Source organism: Myotis yumanensis, unplaced genomic scaffold, assembly GCF_028538775.1.
Source record: "Myotis yumanensis isolate MYYU_CA2020_CCGP unplaced genomic scaffold, mMyoYum1.0.hap1 SCAF_2, whole genome shotgun sequence".
Classification (NCBI taxonomy): Eukaryota; Metazoa; Chordata; class Mammalia; order Chiroptera; family Vespertilionidae; genus Myotis; species Myotis yumanensis.
In genome coordinates, this window is record NW_027223753.1 from 212754230 (window position 1) to 212780199 (window position 25970).

The 25970-nt window shown below is 46.6% G+C and overlaps 1 protein-coding gene across 5 annotated transcripts in view; it reads right to left on the reverse strand.

The window, feature by feature from the left end:
* Positions 1-694: 694 nt before the first annotated feature.
* KCNJ15 (potassium inwardly rectifying channel subfamily J member 15) overlaps positions 695-25970 on the reverse strand; it is a 43966-nt gene continuing 18690 nt past the window's right edge. Inside the window, exons 1-3 of one of the 5 annotated variants that reach the window (XM_070407194.1) lie at positions 11316-11419; positions 10427-10515; positions 695-8239 (exon numbers count right to left, since the gene is read on the reverse strand). In XM_070407194.1, the coding sequence (XP_070263295.1) occupies positions 7113-8239; positions 10427-10499 (1200 nt within the window). In that variant the 5' untranslated portion in view covers positions 10500-10515; positions 11316-11419 and the 3' untranslated portion in view covers positions 695-7112. Of the gene's footprint in view, positions 8240-9218; positions 9340-10426; positions 10516-10718; positions 10737-10876; positions 10899-11315; positions 11420-25970 lie in introns of those variants that run through there. The other 4 variants (XM_070407192.1, XM_070407195.1, XM_070407196.1 and 1 more) reach the window with 4 other exon arrangements.

Below are 25970 nucleotides of genomic sequence, written 5' to 3' on the forward strand. Positions count from 1 at the left end.
TTGTGGTAGCCACATGTCTGCATATGCTCCTGTGGCAGCCATGTGCCTACATGTGCTCCTGTGGCAGCCACGTGCCCGTCTGTGCTCCTGTGGCAGCCACGTGCCTGTCTGTGCTCCTGTGGCAGCCACGTGTCTGCGTGTGCTTCCCCAGGCAAGTGCTTCCAGGACGACAGCTGTCCCTGGGTGCTTATCTCTGCCATGTGGATGTTGAATGGCTGTGTTGCTTTACAATGTCACCCACACTGGTGTCTTTAAGGCTTATATAATTATGTTTTCTTTCTTTTAATCCATCAAAGTAAACGAGCTATGGAATGTAAGGGACTTTGGTAGGCAGTAAGGTGCTGAAAGGTTGCTGTGAAATAATGACTTGATCTTTAATTGTCGCTAGAATGAAATGATCAATAGAGCGTCAAGGCCAAAATTTAAAAAAAAGAGAGGTGAGGCAGGGGTTTCAGTTTTTTTCTTTGATGAGAAAGGAAGCAAAATGCAGTCCTTTAGGCACTGATGGGAACTAACATTGTAAGTTCTTAGGAGGGAGCCATCCCCAAATGACGGTCGTTACAACCATTGGAAACAGCTATTTTGAGTGAGTTTACCTCTGAGCCCTCTCAGGAAATATTAGCTTTGTCTCCACAGGGCACCACAACAGCACCATCACCACCCGGATGAAATAAACAGACTCGAGACTATGGAATTGGCTTTACTACATTTGTATTTCCTATTGTTTCACAGATTAGAGTGATTCCACATATTAACAAAGAAAAGTGATGGAGATCATATGCAAACAAGAAATGGTTTGACAAATAGAGGTATGGATTTGTAGACCACGAGAGCATCATTAAAACTGATACGGGATGCTTCGGCTCAGCAGTGACAGGTTGTACATATCAGTTAGTGTGAGATTTCCAACACGCACCCTATAGCAGCTCAACCGTGAGGAACATGAGTCACTGTTCTACTAAAGGCAAATCCAAGTTTAAGACCATGTTAAAATCAGAGGAAAGCAAGGACACTTGCGTGTCACGGTATAGCGATCAGACATAGAGCGATATGTGGCAGGAGACCGAGGCACGATCCAGACGCTGGTTAGAGCACACCGCCAGGCTTTGCCAGGAGTGGGACTGTTTGCTTGCAAAATCCGCATGTGACTTGGGATTTTAATCTTCATAACAGTCCCTTGAATTCCATTAAGTGGTATTTTGGAGTGGGTCCTTTTGGAATCCAGCAGTCTGTTTACCAAAGCGTTCTTTTTTCATAACTTACAATTCCATGACACCCTACAGAAATAATTCTTCAAAAATAGATCCAAGTTGGCTGTTACCCTGCCTTCCTCTCCTGGCTGCTATTTTACACTCTGGCGGTGCACAAACACAGCTTCCTCTTGTGATCTGGAAGTTTGTTTTTGTAAAAAGTCCCTGGTACAGTCATACTTCCTGCAGTGATTTGTTTTAATGCGACATCCTTACTCTTAAGATTTGATTGCAGATGAAAAATATAGTTAAATTACAGTGAATGAAAAACAAAAGCATTTCTTTGAACTCCTCTCCAAACACCTTCTTGGAAGCTCTTTACTTTGTAAACAATATGAAGGACATTTGCAATAGTGGCAATAGTAGTTACAATAAGCCAAAGAGATCACATTTCTTAGCTCAGAGTCAACAACTTGTGACTTTTTTTTAGGAAATAGGTACTCTATAATCAATTGTAATAGCTCCATTGGAGTCTAATTTTGAGGGGCTTCTACCCTTAATTTGAGTATTTTTGGATATCTTAAGGGAGTGGGAAGGCTTGATACTAGATAAGATTTGACCTCAGATAAAGATCACAGTGAAGCACTCCATCATGAAATGAGAGTTGCTAAGCAACAACCTTGGTGATGGACTTTCAGGGTGACTCCTTCATCTTTGGCTTTGCCCATCCACTGCTGGTCAGGGCCACAAAACCCTTGGCCTGATTCTCCAACAGGGGGTTGGGAATGAGGGCTCTGAGCCCAACACTAGAGGCTTCTCCTTGATGGACAGGCTCAAATAGCGGCCTGCTCTATGCTGCACAGACTGTATCAAAGGCCCCCAGTGATTGGTTGACATTTATTTTACTAATTGAGCAAGCCAAGAAAAATTTTTTTTGGAATACCCCCTTTCTCTACTACCAGCTGTATGAAAGCCGTAGCTTCTAAAGGAAGGGACATTTCTTCTTTGGTCTTCTAGAGAAGGGCATAGTTTGGGATTCTGTGAATACTTTCTGTAAAGTCGGCAGCATTAGCAAATAAGTATACAAGACATCCAGTTCCATGTGAAGGTTTATTTTCTAACTGCCTATGCAATTTTGTAATTTATTGATAAAAACGAAGATAGGACATTTGGAACATCTCCATAAAGTCCATCAGAATGCAGTACAGGACATGCCCTGCATACACAGGCATTCCTGATTCTGGGGTTATAGTCAGAGTGATATGGCATTTACATACATATATGACACCTTTGGCTTCTAGAAGCATGTATCCAGAATGATGTCCTGCGCAGCCGGCGTGGCTCAATGGTTGAGCATCGACCTATGAACCAGAAGATCACAGTTCGATTCCCAGTCAGGGCACAGGCCCAGTTTGTGGGCTCAAGCCCTAGTGTGGGGCTTGCAGGAGGCAGCTGATCAATGATTCTCTCTTATCCTTGATGTTTCTATCTCTCCATCCCTCCCACTTCCTCTCTGAAATCAATAAAAATATATTTTAAAAAATGACGTCCTAATCTTACACAATTAATTCCTGTAATTTTATTAGGAATTACCCATCACTTCTAATCAAGAGCTTTTTCTTGGTCTTCTGTGTTTATACACCAGCAACATAGCAATTGGAAAGAAAATTCCTGTCCCCAATTTTTGGGCATCTACCGTAAACATCCAAGGATTATGATTTGGGATTGATTATTTTGAACCCACAGGATTATCTGACTTGACGGAATGGACAGCCAGGATGGAACAGCCAACCCCCACAGATCAAGCTGAGGGGACACCAAGTCCCCCAGGAGACGGACAGAGGACGAGAACGAAAGGAAAGTGCTGAAGCCTTATTTCTGCCTCATGTTTTATTGTCAGTCAGCATTTAGTGGAAAAACTTTGGGGGGGAAATTGGACTTAATCCGTCAGTGTTTCTGAAAGACTGGGAAAACTGGTCCTCCTGGGAAGCCAGAAGATATAATGACAGTCAGTTGTAATGTAAGATGAGTGGCCTAGCTTTGCCTGCAAAGAAGTTCTTGTCCGCTGGGAGAAGGGCTTACGTGAGAGGTGCTCAGTCAACCCCTAGCTTTCAGTTTTTATACTTTTCTCAGTGCCTTCCTTACTGGAAAGGCGAAGATTTTGTTTTAGATTCTTTTTTAAAAAAATGAGAACAACATAACAACAAGAAAAACAGTTTACTGACAAATACCAATGCCTCAAGAAGTTAACTCTTTTGTTCTTTAAAATCTCAATTAGGTTCTCACATATCATTTCATTGGACATTCTAACTGTGCAGACTCTCAGCTCTGCTCTGAGGCCCTTCAGGCTGAGAAACAACACCCACCGCTCACTGCAGCCCACAGGCCAGAGGTTTGGTTGATTGGCAGGTCATTCTGATTAAAAATAAACTGAAACTCACAAAGGGCAACATGTGTGCAGTTAATCCACTAGAAGTGAAATGTTAAGCTTTGGACCTTCAAGTGTACATCTTCCCAGGGGAAGAACATCAATTGGGCCTTGGACCTACCCAGGGTCAAGTGCGGGAAGTCAGTGCTCACTGAGAGCTTGGAAACCAAGACTGTGAATATTGATGCCTCTCACTAAAGAGTCCTGTCCCACGGAGCTATGATGAGATAACCTGGATTCAAAACTAGTTGTTTCAAAGAAGAGCAGAGATTGAGAGACTGGAAGTCTCCCTTATGTCACGTGATCAAAATGTCTGACGCTTAGACCTTGGTGACAAGGTAGTGAATGAAGGCCAAGGATGAGATGATCTTTACTGAGCTACCAGTGCAAAGGCCCTGCGCCTTCTTTGCCTTGCTTTTCTATTTCCTCCTTCCTCCAGGTGATATAAGAGGACTGAGGATCTAAGCAAGGGAGAAAGGATCATCCTGTAATAGAAGCGTCACATGTCTCTACACCTTACTTTACATTTCAGTGATAGCAAAATCACAGTCAATTAAAAATTGAAAATTTAATTCAATGGGTTGTGTAAATGCAACTAAACATCTGGTCCACTCACTGATGGCAACTCCCCCCTTTGGACCAGCTATTTCAATTTCTGGTCTCCTCTCTGAGCTGTAACATCCCCATGAGTGGGGAAGGGCACCCCTGGGTGCCTCCACCCCCATCCCAACGGCGACCCACTGTGAGGGCCAATGAATGACACTTTGCTATGCTTCTGGGACCACTGGCTGCTGGGTACCATGTAAGTATAACACATCTTATTTCTGAAATAAGACATGGATTCGTGGTTTCTCTGATGGAACACGGCATTTTTGAATGGTCTCACTGAGAAGGCCTGGTGCATTGGAAATCCTTCAAAATGCAAAAGACTTTTTGGATCAAAAACACTCCATTAGTTTGACTTCTTCTTAATTGGAGGGTCAAGCGTGAATCTCTTTCAGTCAGAAGACTGTTCACATAGAATCAGTTTGCCATCCGAATCCTTTTTTGTTAGCATGTCAACATTAGAGTGTTTCGTAGAAAGTAATAATATTACTGGAAAATGCTAAGTTTCAAACCAGCCATGACTTTAGACCTACGTATGAAAAACTACACTGTAATATCACTTATTGACTTCCACGAGTATTGGCTTTTAAGACACTGCATATTTATTTTGCATATAGTGCGAAAGATCAGATGATCAAGTCTTCCACATTTGGCTGAAGTAGATTGCTAAGTGAACATAAAAGAGATTTTTCAATCTTGTGCTACATCATTGTACCATATACAATATAAGCAGGTAAGATTCCTAACCTTGATCACATTCCAAGTGACATTGATGGCAATACTGTGAGAAGAATTTACTTGTGCGACGGAAAATCTGTAAACATGCCCCTGACATTATTCTTCTGCCAATTAGACCACAATATACAATAAAAAATCACACATCACAACTAAAAGGGGTTATCTGACTACATGTAATGTTTTTAAGATCTAAGACAATCTGCCATAAAATTATAACAGAAATAGAAGAAAACTTCCTGAATAATAAGACAAAAGCTCTTGTGCATTGAGATTGTTCTTTGAACCTTTACGACTTTACCCCCATTATTCTGGCCCTGCATTCGATGGGCTGCTCCAGGTCAGTGGCGTTAGCCACACTTTCTATTAAAGGACATTTGAAATCTGGTCACATCAAGAGACGACCACACTTGCTGTGGTCCACATCACCATTTCACCGACCATCTGAATCCCACCACTTTCCCCATTTCCTCCAAGTCCCAGTGTTCCCCATCTTAGAGAACAAAATTTTAACTGCAAATGTCTTTCATTGATAATTTCCACCATCATGCTTCAAGAGCTAGGGTGTGCGTCCGTGTGTGTGTGTGTGTGTGTGTGTGTGTGTGTGGTGTATCTCGTGCATGTGTGTGCCTGTGTCTGTGTTGTTTGCATGCCTGTGCCTATGTATGCATGTGTGTATACATATGTGGCTTACATGTAGGTCCACCTACACACTTATAGTGACATTTTTCTTGAGGGAATATGCAAATCCACCGCATTTCGAATGAAGTGAGAATTCACCTTGCACACATTTAGCCAATCGTAGCCCATATTTTCTCTACCCCAAAGAAATGCAGGGCGCCTGGTCCCTAAATTCTGCCAAAGGCAAATGTTACCTCTGTAACACTGAGTTGCACAAGCTTTGTTTAAATGCTGAGGACATTCTTGACATGTTATCAAATTATCAGATGTTGTTCATGCTTCAAGGAGTGGCCTGTGTATGAATTATTTATCCTCAGCCACTCTCCTTCCCCATGGCTCCATCTGACCCACTAGATTTCAACATCTGAGCAAAGTTCTGACCATGGCACAGCTTAATTTTCCTCTGGTTCTAACCACCATTGACAACCAGGTACTGAGCGTGAATGAGGCGACCATTACCTGCAAGAGTTTGATTTTGCTCTTGGACTGTCAGTGACCCTTCCCCTGTGGACAAGGTGTTTTACTAGATCAGGAAAGAAGTGGCTGAAAGGAAGCTTGGTGCACAATGAAGAACCGAAGGAAGGACAGATCTGGAGGCCACGTGGACAGGGGACCCTCACTGGCCCGCAGCTTCCAAGGTCACTCTGAATGCACTGCCCAGAGAGGAGCTTTTCAAACTCAAGTGTGTGTGAGTCCCATGGGGGTGTGGGGACCATACAGACTCTGGTTCTCTAAGTGGGGCAGGGCCTGGGCCTCTATGTGGCTAATAAGTTCTCAAGGGGCTGATGCTGCTGGCCTGGGAGCCACATGTTGAACAAGAAGGGGCTAGTACATTCCAGCAAAAATTAGTGCGGACAACAGCCTCAATTCCATTTGTACATGTTTCACAACTGTTAATTCCTGAGGGACCAATTTCATGCTGCACAATTAAATCCACTGGGAAAAGGCAGAAATGGAATTATTATATTTTGTGAATACAGACTCCCCCTGCTCCATTTGTTGTATTAACAGATAGCCTCCAGAACATATACCATTTTCTCTGCTCGAAAAGAGTTTAAACCATGATGTGAGTGAACACTGAACCACATTTCAAGGCCACATGCCTTTGATATCGGATTGCATAAATACCTTATATTACAGCTGATAGCCTTCTAGAGAAATGCCTTCCCTTCACTCTCAGCATGCTGACTGTCTGTCCATCCTGCAGGACATGTTTGCAATCGCCCTACACCAAGTCCTGCCAAATGTAGCCCCATCTTAGAAAATCTGAACTTTGGGAATTCGCTTCAGACAAAGCATTTAAACAAGGAACCCTCTCGAAGGTGGAGATTCTTGTTGAGCCACCAGATCAAAGGAGAAGATGGATTTAGCACATCTGTGCAGTGTTTTTAGAAATGCATCCACACATTTTTGTTCGAAGGAGCTTGGATGTGGAAATGGCCGCAGAGGCAACTGAGGCCAGGGCACCGCCATCAAACATTGCTCTGTTGTAACAGGAGAGTCCGAAGTTCTCTCTCCCGCTGGTCCTCCTGCCTGTACTTCTCCTCCAGTTTCTGCTTCTCGGAATCCGCACAGTAAAACGTGCTATCGGAGCTCTTCCGGATCTGCTCGAACTGACTGAAGTCAGCCACGTACTTCCCGTTCTTGGAGAGAGAAACCACGGGCACGAACTCAAAGCCCCAGTAGATCTCTTCTGGGATGTAAGACGTGCGGCTCTGGCAGACGGCGCTGGTGGACTCCACGGTGGCATTGAGGAGCACCACGAGCTCAAAGTCCTTCTCCTTCAGGTTCTGGGGTGTGAGATCTCTCAGGGGGCTGGTCTCATCCAGCACGTGGTAGAAGGTCAAGGGCAAAATGAGGAAGGGGCTCTCGGAAGAGGAGTCCACGTGGAATTTGACGGAGGCCTGGTTGAGGAGGATCCTCTCGCCCTCCTTGGTGACGTGGGTCTGCAGGAGCTTGCCGGAGAGCTGGCACTGGATCAGGAGGCTCTTGCGCATGTTGGCCACCTGGATCACCAGGCACAGCTTCCCGTTCTGCTTGGTGATGACCGCGCAGTGGCTGAACTTGATGGTCTCCGCCCGCTTCTTGGGCCTGGCGATTTTGGCCAGGAAGGTGCCCGTGATGAAGATCTCGATCAAGGTGGTGATGACCAGCTGAGCGACCAGCAGGAAGATGGCGTGAGGGCACTCCTCCGTGATGGAGCGGACGCCGTAGCCGATGGTGGTCTGGGACTCCAGGGAGAAGAGAAACGCCCCCGTGAGGGAGTCCACCTTCATGATGCAGGGGGTGTGGTTAGAAATGGGCTCGCCGGGTTCTAGGTCCCCATGAATGAACGCGATGGCGTAGTAGATCACCCCAAAAAGGAACCAGGTCATGACGAACGTGGCCGCGAACAGGGTGAGTTTGTATCTCCACTTCATGTCGATCACGGTCGTCCACAGGTCTTGAAGGTAGAGTAAGTATATGCCATCCACCTTGTCGATTCTCACGTTGCTGTGCCCGCTCTTGGACATGACGCGGGGCCTGTCCGAGTGCCTCACCAAGGGCGCGCTGGACATGCTGAGGTGCACTGGGTCCATGCTCAGCCTCTTGGGACCACCTGAGGAAGCGACAAAGAGATATTTTATCACTGTCACAGTGGCAGACTGCCTAGAAGATAGAACCAGGGTAAACATGTGACGTGAGTATGAAAGCATGTGGATGGGCAGAAGAAAGGAGACTTCTGCAGGCAAGGCTAACCCACTTGGACTTGAGGAAGGCAGTGGGGTGAGGTGAGGAGCCCTGGAGACAAGCAAACCTGGGTTAAATGCGGACTCTCCCAGTTATCCGCTGTGTGAGCCGGGACAAGCTACTAACCTCTCTGGACCTCAGCTCTCTGATCTGTAAAATGAGAATAAAGCCTAGTCTTTAAGGTTTTGTGATGGTTAAATGAGATAGTGCTATAAAGAACCAAAACCGAGCCCCCCTCCCACCCGTTTAAAATATGATGCTAATTTTCCCTTTGCAATACCATACTTACATGCATCTACCCCACAGAGTGTTAGGAATGTGTATGTATATCCAGCTGCCATAATATCCAATTGTAGAGAATTTAAAAATAAGTTGACTAAGCATAGGATCAGTATAGATATAACTAAAATTTACCATCCACAGGTAGTTCTTGATAAGCGATGGAGAATACGAATACACGTTTTTAAAACTTGTAATAAAAATATTTAAAACTTACCCTTTTGCATGATATTCCCTATAATAGCTATTTATTCCCCCCTCCCCAATCTAATGAATGCTTTAGAATCCATGACCTCCCCTAGTCTTGATTACATCGGAAAAGACTAAGTTATCACCAACCCCAAACAAACACGTAGTGAATAATTAAGCTTGACGAATAGCTTAATCGATATGCTGGTTAATCTTAGCAGTGCTATCAATACCCCATAGCAGGTACGGCATTCCGGTGTGGCACGCACATTCTGCCCTACTTCTTCAGAACTCAGCAGAGCCAGCGCAGGGACGCACTTTGAAGAGTTAAAGAACAAGTAAACACGCGCAGGGTGGAACAGCGGGGCCAGCAGACCTACCGGGAAGAAAGCTGGGCTCCCACGCTGCTTGCTGGTTCACAGACAGGGACACACTGGGTGTGAGGCCACCCAGCGTCTTATAGTACCTGCCTGGTGACTGAGATGAGTCACCCCTACATTCCTTGAAAAGATAATGGGAGCGATTAGGGGGAACTCTACCTGGTCGGCATGTTTATTTTTCCCACCCCAAATGGCATCTTTAAAAAAATTCTAAAAATCCCCGTGATGAAAAGGAACTGGTATGCAGCGGTCTGTGATTCAGGCAATGATCTCGCTTTAGAGCAGCAGGGCCTCGATAGGGGGTTTGAAAATAATCCTCAGCAAATCCCTCCAAGGAAAGTGAAACTGTATCCATCCCGGGCGGACACGTGGGGATGCAGGGGACTGCGGGCTCTTAATGTTCCTGTTCCTTTAGCGAGAGGGTGTCATTTACTGAATGTCCCCTGGAATGATCTTACTTTTTTCTTGGAAAGGAAAGTCATTTTCTCTTTTTTCCATTGCAAAGAAGGGCCAGGAGCTATTCAGAAGTTATTTTACCCACCGAAGCCTATTCCACTTACTGGGGATCCATCTAAAAGAAACGCACAAGGTCTAATGGGTGAGCCTGGGTCTAGGGGGCCTGCCAGCTTCACGTCTCTGTGGCCACCGGGAACGGGACCAGGGGGAACGTTTGGAAGTGAGGCTGTGCTGGCGTGCCCAAGCGCACAAGCTCAGAACTCCCGCTTCGCAGAGACAAGTAACTGCATGCACTTAAAAAAAACAAAACAAAAAAAAACCTGCCCAGGAAAGTGCATGCCATCCCAGCCACTGCAATCAAAACGGAGGCTGCAGTTTTGGAGCGTGAGTGATACACAGGGTCCTGCGGGCACAAGCAGCTGCTGGAAAACTTGGCTGGGTGTGTGAAGGCTGTGCCGCAGAGCTCCTGCCTTAACCTCTCCCACAGGGGCAGCGGGCCAGTCTGGGAAGAGCCGCATCCGCTTCCTCAGCCCTGTTCCTGCAGGCCTGGGTCAGCGCTAATGACCCCAGCAGCGCCTCCTAGCAGAGCCGGGGAGCGTGGCCTGGGGAGGAAGACCCGGAGCCTCTGGGTCTTGGCTTTAGCATCTCTCCATGGAAAAGAGCAGCTGGTGGACAGCACTCAAAGGGAGGCGCCTTCTGCCTCCCTCGCTGCACCCCATGCCCCCAGCGCTGCTTGCTGCCTGGTCACTTACTCAGCAGGTCAGAAGCCGTCTTCTTCAAGGCGGGCGCACCGTCCTGGCTCCCCTTCGCCCACCTGGCTACCATGGGGTGCTGCTCCTGCCTGGAAGAGAGAGGGACACATGGGGTTCACAGGTGTTTACAAAGAAACTGACCCTTAATACCTCCCTCCCCCCTCCCCAAGGGCTGGGGCCTAGCATTCATCTCCAACCCCTGGCCGTCTGGCATGGTGCCAGGGCACAGGCTCAGGAGTGTTTAAGGATTAAAGTGCAGCCCCAAGCCCAGCCCTCAGGAGGGAATTCTCACCCTCCGGAGGGAGTTCCACCGTAAAGCCCCCTGGAAAGAGGGTGAACTGGCCCCCATTGAGGCCCACTGTCCACTGGCCCGCGGGCAGGAGGCAGGAAGGGGAAGTGCGGAGGAAGTAAACACTGCGGACTGAAGGGAAGAGTCTAGAATATTTTTACCGCCTGTGGAAACGCATTCTTATTGTTGAGTCACAGGCCATCAGAGTTGAAAGGACTGTCAAAACCTAGGCATCTGACACCCATTTTGCAAGCGAGGTGGCTGAGACCTGGGAGGTGGCACACACCCGCCTTCCTCACACAGACGGTTCACGGCAGGAAGAATGAGGCCAGAGTTCTTAAGCCTCAGCCGCCAGCATTGAATGTGATCGGTTTCAATTCAACAGGTTCTGTTACCTCCTGCTTTTCTGAAATGCCTCTTCCTGAGCCACACACACACACACACACACACACACTCGCACACACACACACTCGCACACACTTCTTATCCGTCTTACACAAAGAAGGGTACATACACTTCATGCTTCCTTTCTAATCCACCAATTATTGTAAATAATTGCAATAGTTACTCTTTTATCATTAAGAGGTCCCAGCTACCAACCTGTGTAGCCCCTTCTACCCGCAGCTCTCCCGGGTGTTTGTGAGTTTGGCAAATGACCTCTTTCTCCGTCATCCCTCTGTGGGAGTCCAGCAGCAACCTCACTCGCATGCCTGCTTTATCACTTACACTTTATCAGATGCTTTTTTTTTTAAAGAAAAATAGATTTTTATTGATTTCAGAGAGAAAAGAAGAGGGAGAGATAGAAACAGCTGCCTCCTGCATGCCCCCTGCTGGGAATCGAGCCTGCAACCCAGGCATGTGTCCTGATGGGGATCGAGCCGTGACCTCCTGGTTCAAAGGTCAACACTCAACCACTGAGCCATGCCAGCTGGGCATCATATGCTCTTAATTTACAGTACAGTGGGGCCTTGACTTACAAGTGTCCCAACTAATGAGTTTTTTGAGATACCAGCGGTCTCTCGGCCAAATTTTTGCATTGAGTTGATAGAGTAATTTGAGTTAATGAGCTCCTTAACGAGCTCCTTAACGAGCTCGGTCTCTGAACGAATTAAACTCGTAAGTCAAGGCCCCACTGTATTTTATTCCTTCTCAGGAGGAGGGAACTGAGGCACAGGCAGGCTAAGTGAATCACCCAAATTCTCCGCAGCTGGCAGGCGACAGCAGCCCCTCGGAGGCACCTGCGCCCATGCTGGCCACCACCTGACACAGGTGCTCAAGCTTCGCGGCCTCAGAACCGCCTGCAAGGCTCGGAGTTTCTGATTCAGTAGGTCTGGGTGGAGCCCAAGAATTTGCATGTCTGACTCGTGGCTCCGGGAACACAGGTGGAGAACCACCAGGCCGTGACATACAGGTAAGTGCTACCCTCCGCTCCCCCCACCCCCACCACCTCTTAGCATTCTCGGATAAGACTATCGCACGCAGGCAAGGCACACACCTGTTGATTAGTTTCCAGAATGTCCAATCTATACCATCTTTCTAGGTAAATGCCAGCTACTCAGTGGACCAGTGCTAGGTATTAACTTTTTAGAGTATTAATGTGTGTTTTTTTTTTCCTAGTTAGTGCAATACTGAGACCTTCTAAAAACCTAGAGCCCTGTTGAGTCCAAGTTTGGAAGTTTTCCATTTGCCCGTGTTGGGTAACTTCTTTCCATGTTCCGGGGGGCGGGGGGGGGGGGGGGCAACAAGGCCTTTGATCCTGCAGAAACATGACCAAATGAAAGTTGGGGAGGCAGCAGGTTCCCAAATCTGGACTTTCTCCCACCTCAGGGAGTCCTTCTCTGTCCCTTCAGTGAGGTGGTGGGTATGGAGGGGTGAACCCAGCTCGAACTGTAACTTTGGCTTTAATCAAAATTTGATGGGAATTTGACTTTAAAGCTTTAGCAAAACAGCTTCCTGTTTGTAAGAAAAGTTGCTCCAAAACTCAAAAAACTTTCTTGGATGTTGAATATTATTGACAAAACAATTTTTTGGTGATCTCTTTCTTTTTCCTTTTTTTTTTTTTTTTTGGCTATGAATCCAAAATACCTGGATTAAATTTCGCTTTAAAGGCACACAGGCTTAAATATTAAGTAGGCAAAGAAATGCTTGACAAGGGGTTCTCTGGACTCAGGAGGTTTAAAAGTAATTGACAATAAAATCAGTGAGGCTTAGCTATCCTCCCTTTGGATCCTGGGACCATGGCCGCACGGCACACAGGACCTCTGGCACTGGCCTCCTGCCATGGTCCCCTGTTCCTCCCCGCCTACCACGACGTGCTTCAGTGGCTGGTCTGACTGTTCTCAGTCTACTTCTTGATTCCGCCCATCTCCGCCGAGGACACGGATGGCTGTGCTCAGGTGGCCTTGGAAATGAACATACTCAGTAAAAAAGGATGAGGTGGCCCAAGTTGACTCTCAGCGGATTCCCAAGGGCGGCCTCTGGTCCTTGTCTGCAGGGAAATGGCTCTTTCCTCCTGGAGCCCCATTCCCTCCCTCGGGCCTGGAGGACTGAGGATGGCCGGCTGGAAGGGTGGCAGCTCCTGGGAAGCTGGGGAATTGGCCATGGTTCCTCAGAGAATCACACTGCCATTGGGGGAAGAACTAGCTGAGATTATGGTACATTCACGACCCCATTTCCTCTGTCCTAATGACCTTGGTCTTAAAGATATGAACTGGGATCTAACCCGCAGAGCTGCGGTCATTGCTGTCATTGCTCTTTGTTTGTTGCTGCCAGTTATTGGCCACCAGCATTTGTCCATAGAATCCCTCCCTGGGCTTGTCACTGCAGGGGAGTATGTTTTCACCCATGTGTCCCATGTGGTCATGTGACGGTTTTGGCCAATGGAGTGTGAGGCGGGGTGACTGGACAGAGGGAAGTAGCACGATCTTGGATGAGGCTCGGGTTGGGCTGTACCTTCTATGGGGACCAGGAGGAGGGGACACTTGGAGCCAAGCTATAGCTGAACCAAAGCTGACTCATAAGATGGTGAGAAAAACTTCTGTTGCCACAAGCCATTGAATTCTTGGAATTGTCACCAAGACAAAACCCAGTGAATGCCTGACCACAGACACCCTTTCTACAGATTTTGTGCTGAAGGGTGATGGGCTTGACCTACAAGGTGCTGTGCTTAAAGAAACATGTAAAGCCACTGGCTATCCTTAATGTGAACTCTAAATCTCGGTCTGTGACAAAACATGGAATAGAAAAAATCCAAATGAACAAGATTCCAACTGGAAGAAGGAGAATGGAGGAAAGGAGTGAAAAGTTGAATACCTTTTCTCATTAAATACTTCTCAATCAATATTTAAATGTATCTGTATCTTGACCAGACAACTTTTCAGGGCAAGGAATAGGGCCTTAGATACCATGACTCAAATGTTCTGTGGAGCAGGAAGCCCTTGGTTGGGGACGTGGTGGCCTGGCGGTCTGTGAGGACAGACACACTGGGCAGTGCGGGGCCATCATCATTAGGTCGCTGCTGGCTTTTGCTGAGAAGAGGGCACCAGACACTTCTCAAAGCAGCTTCAGACAGTGTTCTAGCTAACCCTACTCTCTACCTGGAAACAAAGTATTTTCTCAATGTTCTAAATGAGGATGCTAAGCTTAGAGAAATTAAATAATTCGCACTGGTTCATAAAGTTAATCCATGGAGGGCCATGTTGGCAAACCAGATCTGTCTGTCTCCACAGCTGTGCTCCCATCTACCCACTGTCCTCAGATTCACTCGAATAGGGCACCTCTTCGCACATGCACTGCAACACCGTGTACCTTTGTTCCTGCTCATTCCGAGTTAGTATCTGTTCTAGATAAAGAGCTGTGATTGACTAGTGGCTCATCCTGTGCCCGTTTTTACAGAGACGCCATGTAGTAATTGAGTTCTCACGTCACTTCTGAAAGACAGACTGTAACCATTCCTGTATTCCAGGTGAGGCAACTGGTGTAGAGCACAGGGTCTGGGCCTGAGTCCATGCTCCTCACCTCTGCACCCCTGGTTCTCCAAGTTCAGAAGCATTTGGATGACCTGGAGGTCTTGACTCATACTTGGCCGGGCACCACCATGAGTTTGTGACCCAGCAGGTCTAGAGAGGGGCCTGGGATCTGCATTTCTAATAAATCCCTGGAGCTCCCCAGTTCTGAGACTGCACTGTGAGAGTAGGCGCTACACTGTTCGCCACTCAATGAATTATGTAGACAGCATGGGAAATTCACAAGCACATACACTGGGTTGTCTGCAAGTTCAGACTCACTACCTTGAAACAAAAGAGCAGAAACAGAAAGTCCATGGGGTGAAATAAACAAATATGGTAACTGCCGGGCGGAGTCCCTGGGGAGCCAGGAAAAGTGTCCCAGGGGACAGAAGTTCAGGCACACTGGCTTATTCTAGGACGGTGGGTACCATCCCAGAGAACATGGGAGGCCTGAGGAGGGAGCCTGGATTCTGGGGCCATGAGAGCTGCAGCCAGAAGGACCTTAGCCGGCCTCCTGCTCAGCCTCCTCCTGTGCGTGGTGATTACAGGTGTTCCCAAAGAAAGTGAGGTGATCAGATGACCCGGACGCTTTACCTAGCAAACCTCTAAACACAACACTGTCTGCACCCATTGGAGAGTCATACCACGTGTTTGTACAGTACAGGCTCTGAGAAGTCCTACAGCAAAGACACCTGCCTAACTGGCGTTTATCTGACATTTCCAGGACTTTAAAGAGTTCCAATCTGGTCTAAACTGTACTTTATGTCTGGGGGGGAGGGGAGAGAATAAAAAAGAGAGTGATTTGTTCAAGGTCACTGAGCCAATGGCAAGGCTAATCCATTCTATAGGCAGACACCTCTCTTGGTTGTCATGGAATATCCTAAGATCCGTGGTCAGCAAACTTCGGCTCGAGAGCCACATCCGGCCTTTTGGCCCCTTGAGTGTGGCTCTTCCTAAGCCTTAGGAGTACCCTAATTAAGGTAATAACAATGTACCTACCTATATAGTTTAAGTTTAAAAAATTTGGCTCTCGAAAGAAATTTCAATCGTTGTGCTGTTGATATTTGGCTCTGTTGACTAATGAGTTTGCCGACCACTGCCTAAGATGAGTGGTCCATCTCACTGGACACTGAAGGTAGGTCAGCATAGAGTAGGGGGACACCCAAGGGCAGCATGGCATCACTTGGGGTTCATTATAAATGCCAGTTCTCAGCCCACACTTGACCTTATGAATCACAATCTCTCAGTGCTGCCCAGGAACATGTCTTACAAGGAACACAGCACCCGCCCCCCCCGCCCCCCAGAGGCTCCCGTGGCTGGTTCGCCTGTGATGATGGCCTGTGACTTGGCCAGCTCTTTCTTTTGTCCTATTATCCACTGGAAAATCAACAAGTGCGCCTTTCAAAACAAACCCCACATTTTGCATTGCATGGGAGCGTCTAATGATCCAATTTGCCTCTGTGGTCAAATATTTAGCCTTTTCCCTGTGTTTCCATTCCATTATTATTGTTTTGAATTCCATAAGTCCTAAAAAGTCCCTTTCCATCTCTAAATGCGGTTTGCATAGTTATACCCTTTCCTCCTCAACGCAGAGTCTTTTTTTAGTTTTTTTTTTTTTTTTCATTCCATAGAACATCAACCTTTCTCCACTCGGCAAAGACAAGTTTCAACAGATACTGGGTTCAACGGGAGACGCATTTTCCATTTTCCATGGCAAAGAATCCGAGCACCGGAATAAGTCAGAGGTATCATTTGCCGAATGTGTTTGTAAAGACAGTTTAATTTCAGGCCCTTTATTTGCAAGAGAGCTGGCTAACCCAAATAAAACATTATCCATCTGTCTGCTGTTACGAGTGACCAACTTCAGCTGCACGTTATTACTTAATAGCAGCTAACTTTCCTATATAGAGCAAGCCTGCGCAGCAGCTGAAGGGAGAATGGAAATTTCCTTTGGTCTACCACCCTGGCCTCGCCATGCTCTGACATGTGAAGAGCTTGGTAATCAGCACAGTCTCCCTGTAATCACAGCAGGGCTTGGATGTGCATTGTTGTGAGATGACTGGGGAAACAGGGAAACCTATGTCTGAGGGGGCGGGGAAGGAAGCCCAAGGCAGACCGACGGCGTTAGCCTTCCGGAGCCGCTGCCCCATCTTCCTGGCAGAGAAGAGGCTCCTGGGATCTTGTCCGAATTAGTTCAAAGGCAGCACAGACAAGACAGCCCCATTCCCATGTTCCCATGAGGAGTACATTGAGCGTTACGCAGAGTGTTGGAGTCCTTCTGGTGCGACCTGAAGTAAGTGAGAGTGGAAGGCATCTGCTTTGTCAGTCAGTACTGGTGGAAAATATTTTTTTAAAAATATATTTTTATTGATTTCAGAGAGGAAGGGAGAGGGAGAGAGAGAAACATCAATGATGAGAGAGAATCATGGATTGGCTGTCTGCTGCACGCTCCACACTGGGGATGGAGCCCACAACCTAGGCATGTGCCCCGACTGGGAATGGAACCATGACCTCCTGGTTCATAGGTCGACGCTCAACCACTGAGTCACACCGGCCGGGCCTGGTAGAGAAGGATTTCACTCAGTGTATTCCACTTCAGGAAACCTCAAACTGGTCTCAGTGGGAGCATGAGAAAAGGGAGAAAAGAACGGGGAGCAGGCACGGGTGCCACTTCCTCTCACCCTCATGGTTGTCCTGGGAAGTGGCTCAGGACAGATTCCGGAGCATTTATGAGGCGTCATTGTAGAACTTGCAGTGTCTCAAGGTGATTTTCCCCTAAATGAGCCTCTCACTCACTACGGCAGTGAATGCACCACCTTTAGCCACTCAGGTCTGTCTCTGTCTCGCATTTATAATATTTTCACGACATGAAGGCATGGAGATATAGAAAGAGAATCACATTACGAATGCACACACTGGCTTCAGGCCGGCTTGGTTTACTGGCTTCATTCTGACCGCTTTTCCTTCTGTTTAACATGACTTTGGAACTGCTGGTCTCTGACGGATGATTAATGGACGTGGATGTGACTCACCTGCCTACGAGGGTGGAATTCTTCTCCTTGGTGATTTCTATGCTCATTATTATCGTGATTGGAATCTCGTCCGGGAAAAAGGCAAGTGTGACTTTTGCTTGATTTGGAACCGAGTTACTTAACAAAGGGAGGAGTGTTTTGAAGGTTCTGAAATTCACTCACTGTCAGTCTAATCTTTGACCGCATTGCTCTGATATGGAAACTGGATAGCACAGGGTCTCCCGGGAACACAGCTAACACCAACATTCTTGGATTGTGGTCCATTTACTTTAGGAACTGGCAGTATTTCCGAATCATCTGCTTGTCCCAAAGTTGAAAACATAGACGCTGTAAGCAGTGAATGATAATAAGGAAATTTCACATGTCAACATACTTCCCTTCACATTCCATCAGAGCCTGAGCCCTCCGAGTAAAGCAATACCCATCAGTTAATAGTGTGAGAAAACATGTTCTAACCATCGGTGGTTAATCAGCTTGAGTACTGTTGGTTCAATTTTGGTGTTTTTAGGGTCATCAGGTAAAATACAAGATGTCCAGTTAAAACTAAATTTCAGATGGACAACAACTAATTGTTTAGTACCAGTAAGCCCTGTGCAATATGGGGTATAAACGTATACTAAACATTATGCATTGTCTGTCTGAAATCCATCTATAGGTTCTCTCTAGATACAGTGCAAAGGAGCTTAGGCCAGAGCCATGCCGGGAAAGGCTCAGTGGGCTCCCTGAGGACCATTGATCCTAGGAAAAGAAGCATCTCAGGGTTTCAGTCACAGAAGAGAGAGGCTCAGACTTGCTTTTATTGTTTGTTTTGTTCATCCTCACCTGAGGGTATTTTCCATTGATTTTTAAAGAGTGGAAGGGAGACGGAAAGACAGAGAGAAACATTGATATGAAAGAGACACATCGATTGGTTGCCTCCTGCATGCACCCCAACCAGGGTTGGGGATTGAGCCTGCAACCAAGGTATATGCCCTTGATTGGAATCAAACCCAAGACCCATCAGTCCATAGGCCAGTGCTATCCACTGGGCCACACCGGCCAAGCCAGACTTGCTTTTTAAAGTCATCACTTTGACCCAGCATGGGGAGTGGAAAGACACAAGCATGGATGCTGAGAGTCTGGTGAACTGGTGCTTTCAGGAACCCAAGCCTAAAATGCTGCTGCCTGGACAAGGGCAGTGCCAGCAGATCGAGAGAAGTGAGGACCCCATTCCAGGTGGACTCAAAGGGCAACTCTAACAGGTGGGGGTTGGGGTGAGGGTGGACAGGCAGACCAGGTCCCAAAGCTGAGTCCTGAAATCCTTGCATGGAAATGAGGTGACCGGGATGGTGGGAGTTTACTGGCTCCAATGATGCTAGACCTTCCTCTGTAATTCAAAAAGCATTCCTATGTTATCAGGTAGCCGGTCGTCCCAATGGTTTGCTATCCTATGGGATTGGAGCTCACTCGGTACTTACTTTTTAAAAAAAATATTTTTATTGATTTCAGAGAGGAAGGGAGAGGGAGAGAGAAAGAACCATCAGTGATGAGAGAGAACCATCGTCGGCTGCCTCCTGCACTCCCCACACTGGGGATGGAGCCCGCAACCCAGGCATGTGCTCTGACTGGAATTGAACTGTGACCTCCTGGTTCATAGGTCAATGCTCAACCACTCAGCCACACCAGCCGGGTCTCACTCAGTACTTAATGTCACTACAGGAGGATCAGCCTGGGGTGAGGTTTGAGGGGACGCACGGGGTTGCCTGGGACACCTAAGCAGAGATGAGACTGGAGCCTATGTGTCTGATGTTCAAGGAAGGGCCGGCCAGGAGGACTGCCTTTCGTGTCTAAGTCTACAAATGGAGTTTGAGGTGTGTAAACAGGTGAATTCTCCTAGACAGAGAGTGTGGGAGAAGCAGTCCACTGAGCCGGGCAGCTCCGGGGCTGGCGGAGCAGGGCCACGAGTCCAAGAAACACAGCTAGTCACTGATCACAGGTTTTAAAAACCATGTCAGCATTCCTCACGGACAAGCCTATGGAGATGAATGGCTCTGTACATGGCTTCCAATAGAGTGATTTGGCGTCGCTTTTTCTGGCTGCGATTTGACAAGGCATACTCAAAGTTCACAACGATTTCTACTCTTTGACCCAGTAAGTGTATGTCTAAGAATGAATAAGAAATATCAGGATTATATGTAAGCATGTTCTCTGCATTAGTTATACTATTAAAATATTCAAGCCCACCTGGGTCGCCCATAATACAAGATGGATTTTACATTTATAAATATTGATACACTGAAATATTAGGTAGTCTTTAAAAATCATGGCAAAGCTAGACAGGTGAAGTTAGAGGAAGGCGTAGGTAAAGCTGAGTGCACGGTGCGATCGCTCTCATGGTCTCTCTAGGCGGAATTAAAAAGCAATGCCTCTAAATGTTCACCGCGGTTATCTCTTCAAAGGAAAGCAAAATTAGGAAGGTTTTCAATCAGATTTTCCAGTTTTATGAAGTTAATCTGAAAAGTCAATTTCCCTAGCACAGACCATCCCCAAATGTCCCGGATCATATGGTCAATGGGCAGCACTGACTGTGCTCCTCCCGAGAAGCTTCCCACCCGCTGTCGTGGCCAAACCATAAGGAAGAAGTGACTCTCAGACACACTGCGACTGTGCAGATCCAGGGACTGGGTGTCCAGTGAGTGAGGGGCGACTGTTCCTGTTAACACAAGGCTCCTTCTCACTGACTCGGTTAGAAGAGTTTGCGCTTCACCGAAGAGGAACGCTGACAAAGCAGCTTCCTGCCCAGGGCCTTTGCTCAGACAGGTCCCTTCACCCTAAATTCCTGCTCTGTGCTCTGGGTCTGGAAAACTCCTATTCACCCCTGAAGGCCCCATTCAAATGTCCCCTCCTCCCAGTCCCAGGGAGAGAGTTCCTCTTGTTCCTCTCCTCTGCCTTTTGCAAACGGTCCACACCTCATGACCAAACTCAAGGTGTTGATGTAATGATCTGTTTAGAAACTTCTTTCTCTTTAAATGAAGCTCTGGTGGGTATTTAATTTGTCTTTCAACCCTAATGCCAGCACGAGGCCTGCTGAATGGTAGGGACTTATTGTTGGAGGGAGAAGTACGGGCAGAGAGGCCATCCCAGCGAACTCAGAGCTGTCCAGGTTTAGTAACTGGCGGGGCTCATATGAAGATATGGGATATGATGTTCTGGGTCAGAGGGGAACCAGTTCAAAACTAAGTAGGGTTGGGGGGTGGGGTGGGGGAAGGGCACATATATGTCACTGACTTGAATGACCAAGCTAGAAATACAGACTTAGACTCGATTTGGATCTAGAGCACACAGACTATCCTTCAACGTTCTGCCTTGAAGAGAAAGTGGGTTTTACATTTCTCAAGCTGACCAAGTTCATAAGCACTTGGGGTGTCATATATCCCATTTGGTCCAACACTTCACTCTCCATGTGTGTTTCCTATCCCACGTGGCCTTCCACACGCTGACCAGCATGCGCCTCAGGTGCCCCTTGCTTCTATTTGCTTTCTTAGAGCAGGCATCTCTGATGTGTTGAGCCACGGGGATCCAAGAGCGGGCAGCAAGGAGGTAATAGCAATAGAATCGTTCAAATGTAGACTCTACTGCATCCTTTTAAATGTTTATATTTTGTGCATATTTAAAAATGTACATCCTATGTTAGGACAGCACAAAAAATGTATGTATCGTTCATGTATGTCTCCGTGTGTGTGTGTGTGTGTGTGTGTGTGTGTGTGTGTGTAGGGGGATTGTGAAATTTCGAAGCCATTGCTTTAGGCTAGTGGTTATTAAACTTTAATGTGCAGATTCCATGGGGATCCTATTAGAATGAAAATTCGGATTCAGAGGGTCTGGGCTGAGTTCTGAGAATGTCACTTCCAACAGGCTCCCAGGTGATGGGAGGCTGAGGCTGGAGGAGGCTGCTCTATGAGTGGCATCAGCTTTTTGCAACCAGGGATGCTCATCTGAACTATAGACAGAACACAGAAGACAGGGTCCGTGACGGTCCTCATCTCTCCCACAGTGGCCATGGAAAAACACCACTGCAGATGCTGGGAGAAGGCACCTCATTCAGGTGGAGGCCAGGAAGGCTGGTTTCTCTCATAGAACTTGGCCGAGAAGGGGCCTCTCAGAAGCTTGCTGGGCATACGGCTTTAACTATGGGAGAAAGTTCAAGGTCACTAGCGGAATTTATGATGGTTTTTAAAGGACTATTTATAAATCACCGTACAGTATTACAAACAGTCCCGTAGTCAGCAGTTCTTTTCCAGTGTTTGGCTTCTATCTGGAAAGTTCCTTTATGAGAAGCATAGCTGGAAACCAAGGTCTTGGCCACTCCCGATTGTCAAAGGTCCTGTGATGCTAATGTTAGGGGGAAGGGGGCTAAATCTGGAGTTTCTGACTAATAAGAGCTACCTCCACACACTCTCACCCTGATGGGCCACTGAGGTTGGGAGTCAATGGTTTTCAAATGCTCCTTGACCAAAGAAGAGGAGAAAAATGAAACACACATACACATAGTCCTCAATAAATGTGAGTGAACACACACATACACACATACACTCATTATTGACAAATAAAATTCTCTTAATTCACAAAGTCTACCCACTGAGTCAAGTTTGTGTCCTAGTACAACTTCCCAAAGACTACCTTGGTCTAGGTCAGGGGTGGGCAAACTTTTTGACTCGAGGGCCGCAATGGGTTCTTAAACTGGACCGGAGGGCCAGAACAAAAGCATGGATGGAGTGTTTGTGTGAACTAATATAAATTCAAAGTAAACATCATTACATAAAAGGGTACGGTCTTTTTCTGTTTTTTTAGTTTTATTCATTTCAAATGGGCCAGATCCGGCCCGCGGGCCATAATTTGCCCACGGCTGGTCTAGGTGGAACCATATGCCTCAGCCTAATTTCGGAGCCAGTATGTGCTATGCAATAGTGGTTGCAAATGCATTTTCAAATATCTACATCATCTATGCTGTGTAACTGTTGTCAGTGAATAGTGACATATGACAGAATTATAAAGATGCGTCCCCTGAATCTGGGTCCACAACCACACACACATAATGCAGCCAAGCAGGACTTGGTCTCTAACCAACTTGACATCCAAGCAAGACCACACATTCCTGTTTAACACACACAATGGAGAGGTTGGGGACCCAGAGTCTAGGCTTCCTGAAGGTGGCATCTCAAGCTGTGGGAGTGGGGAAGGAGTGTGTCTAGTGAGGAGAATAGTTTGGAACATAGGGATTTGGAAAAGTGCCATGTAAAGGACTAGAAGAAGAAGAAGAAGTGTCTGAAATGGTGCTGAGAAGGAGCCAGAAAAGTCATCACGAGGAGACCATAGCAATAGTATGAAATACTATGAAGTGTTGAATAAAATGAGGAATACAGTGTGCCCACCGGCTGAGCTGCTAGTGATTCTGGTGGAATGTGTGAAGACATACTCCTGTGGGCTGAAGAGTCATCACACAGCCAATGAGGAAATGGAGGAAAGTGGCGTTTCTTTCCTCCTTAAAGGTCTTATCCACAACCATTGATTCTGTTCCCCAGGTGCGAAGTCAGTGTTCCCTGACAGGGAGTCAGCATTGTGCCACACCGCTTGCAACCCTTGACCACAGCCACATGGTCTTCAATCTTATCACCTAGAGAATTCTCATTTCCGCCCCCTGCTCCCCTGCCCTTTCATAGCTTCACCCTGCTCATCTCCGGCTTTTTCTTGACCTCCTTCCCAACTGACTCCCTTTTAAAGCCAATATCTCTAAATGCAAATATAACCTTTCAAAAGTCTGTGTTTCTTCCCATAGCAATCTCTTCCCACTGCAGGTTCTTTTAAGACCCCCCTCCCCAACTCTCCTTTACCACTAAAATGTAGCATCACCACCCTTAGAGCAGCATCATGATTTTCTCTCAATGTACCTGCTTTTCCCTCCACGTGGCAAGTCCTTTGAGGGCAGGGTTGGGGCCATGTTCATCTCTGTACCCACAGTAACACTGTTCCTGGCATTCAATAGGTACCCCCCCAAAAAAGTTGTAATGACTCATACTCATCACTCTAAGTCAACAGGATAATAAAAAATGGACTAGTAATCAATCCATAAATTAAAATATGTGAGTGGTTTCAACACATTTATCATTACATGTGAAGTTTTCTAAATTGCTTCTTTGGAGTGATTTATAATATTTACACATTGTTCTATCTCTGTGGGAAAGGAGTTTCCATAGTGTTGAAAACCCCTGGGCTAAGAAACACTTCTTTCATCTGTCCTGATGCAGGCACTCCCAGAAGCTGGACTAACCCTGTCACTCAGTCAATGGCGTCTGCTGTGGTTCACGAGTGTCCTCCCAGAGTGCATGTCCAGATCTGGCTTTCCCCCACCGAGGACAGTGTATTTCTTATGGGGTGATGAATCAGACCTGGAGTTGCGGGGAGGATTGAAGGTTTCCAATGGAGAAGCACAGATACTTTCACAGGTACACTGGCTCCTTGGTCCTGTTGATATCCATTCATTTGGGTGCCACTTTAGCAGCTTTCTTGACCACATCTTTAAGAGGCCCAAGGGCTTAATTTGAAGATCATGGCACACTCATGAAGGAAAGAGGGAAGCCATGGATCTGTTGGGTGTACAGATGTTTCTACTTATCCTCCTTCCAGCCCCCTAGTTCTTCCCATTAGACAGCAAACCAGCCCATTGATCTCTAGGATTTGTTTATTAAAATCAAAGGGCTAAGTTTATTTACCACCTTCTCCATCAGGAGGAAGTGGACGTAGTTTCTAATATGCTATTCTTATCACCATTAAAAAAAATGGAACAATGTTAGAGGGTAATTTTAAAACACACACACAGCTTAGAACTGTAAATGATGACATGGGTCTTTGAACTTCCTAGAGACGGGCACCTCAATGCAAGGATACCCCTCTGCCCTGGCCAGGCACTGGACTATGACACTATTTTCTTGGAGGTGCCACTCTTCTCCAATGACCACTAATCTCCAACATACCATTCACTGACTCAATTATTCAGCAAACATGTAATACTATTATATGAAAGATATGGTCTTTGAAATACATAAAAGTGAGTGAATGATGCATGGTTCTGGCCCTCAAAAATATACCATCCAATAGAAGAGATGACATATACATAAATTGTTATTACACCAAGCAGAATAGAATCCTTCATGTCTAAGCCCTGTCTCATGAACACTTCTATACTTCTACCATAAAACTTACATTATTCATTGGTTCATATTTTTCTCTCATTCTAAATACTATAGGAGTACTAAGGCAGGGACCTTGTCTCATTCTATTCTATATTGCTGTATATAACAGTCTTCTCGACTCACATGCATGAATGAGATATATAGAAACATACTAAGGATTTCCAGGAGAAGGGGGTATTCTTTCCAACTGAAAGAATCGCAGAAGTTTTCAAGCATTCTGTTGGGAAGAAGAAATAGGGGGAGGAGGATTGATTGCATGGGGAATTTCCCACAAAGATGTATGGGGTGGTGGTAAAGTACTTTCCTGAGTACTCATTTGATGCAGTCATGGAGTACACCAATGATTCTCAGCCATCTATACCAGTGATTCTCAACCTGTGGGTCGAGACCCCTTTGGGGGTCAAACGACCCTTTCACAGGGGTCGCCTAAGACCTTCGGAAAACAAATATATAATTACATATTGTTTTTGTGATTAATCACTATGCTTTAATTATGTTCCATTTGTAATAATGAAAATACATCCTGCATATCAGATATTTACATGACAATTCATAACAGTAGCAAAATTACAGTTATGAAGTAGCAATGAAAATAATTTTATGGTTGGGGGTCACCACAACATGAGGAACTGTATTAAAGGGTCTTGGCATTAGGAAGGTTGAGAACCACTGAAATAAAAGCCTATGTGGTCATGACGCCCTCATGCTGTGACGCCCTCACACCGCAACGAGCAGTCACCAGGAGGCTGCGTGCACAGCGGGCGCGCGTGGGTGGGCAGGGCTGCATGAGCGCACGGGTGGGTGGGGGCTTGACGCTGCATATGCAGTGCAGAGGTGGGTCCCACTGCTCCAAGCGGCAAGGCCTGGGGGCCCTCTGCTCCGTGTGGCATGGAGGCGGGACCCCTGGCTCCAAACTACCTCTTTGGGTTAATCTATCGAGGAGCCCCGGATGGGTGGGCGGGGCCTACCTCTTTGGGGCAATCAATC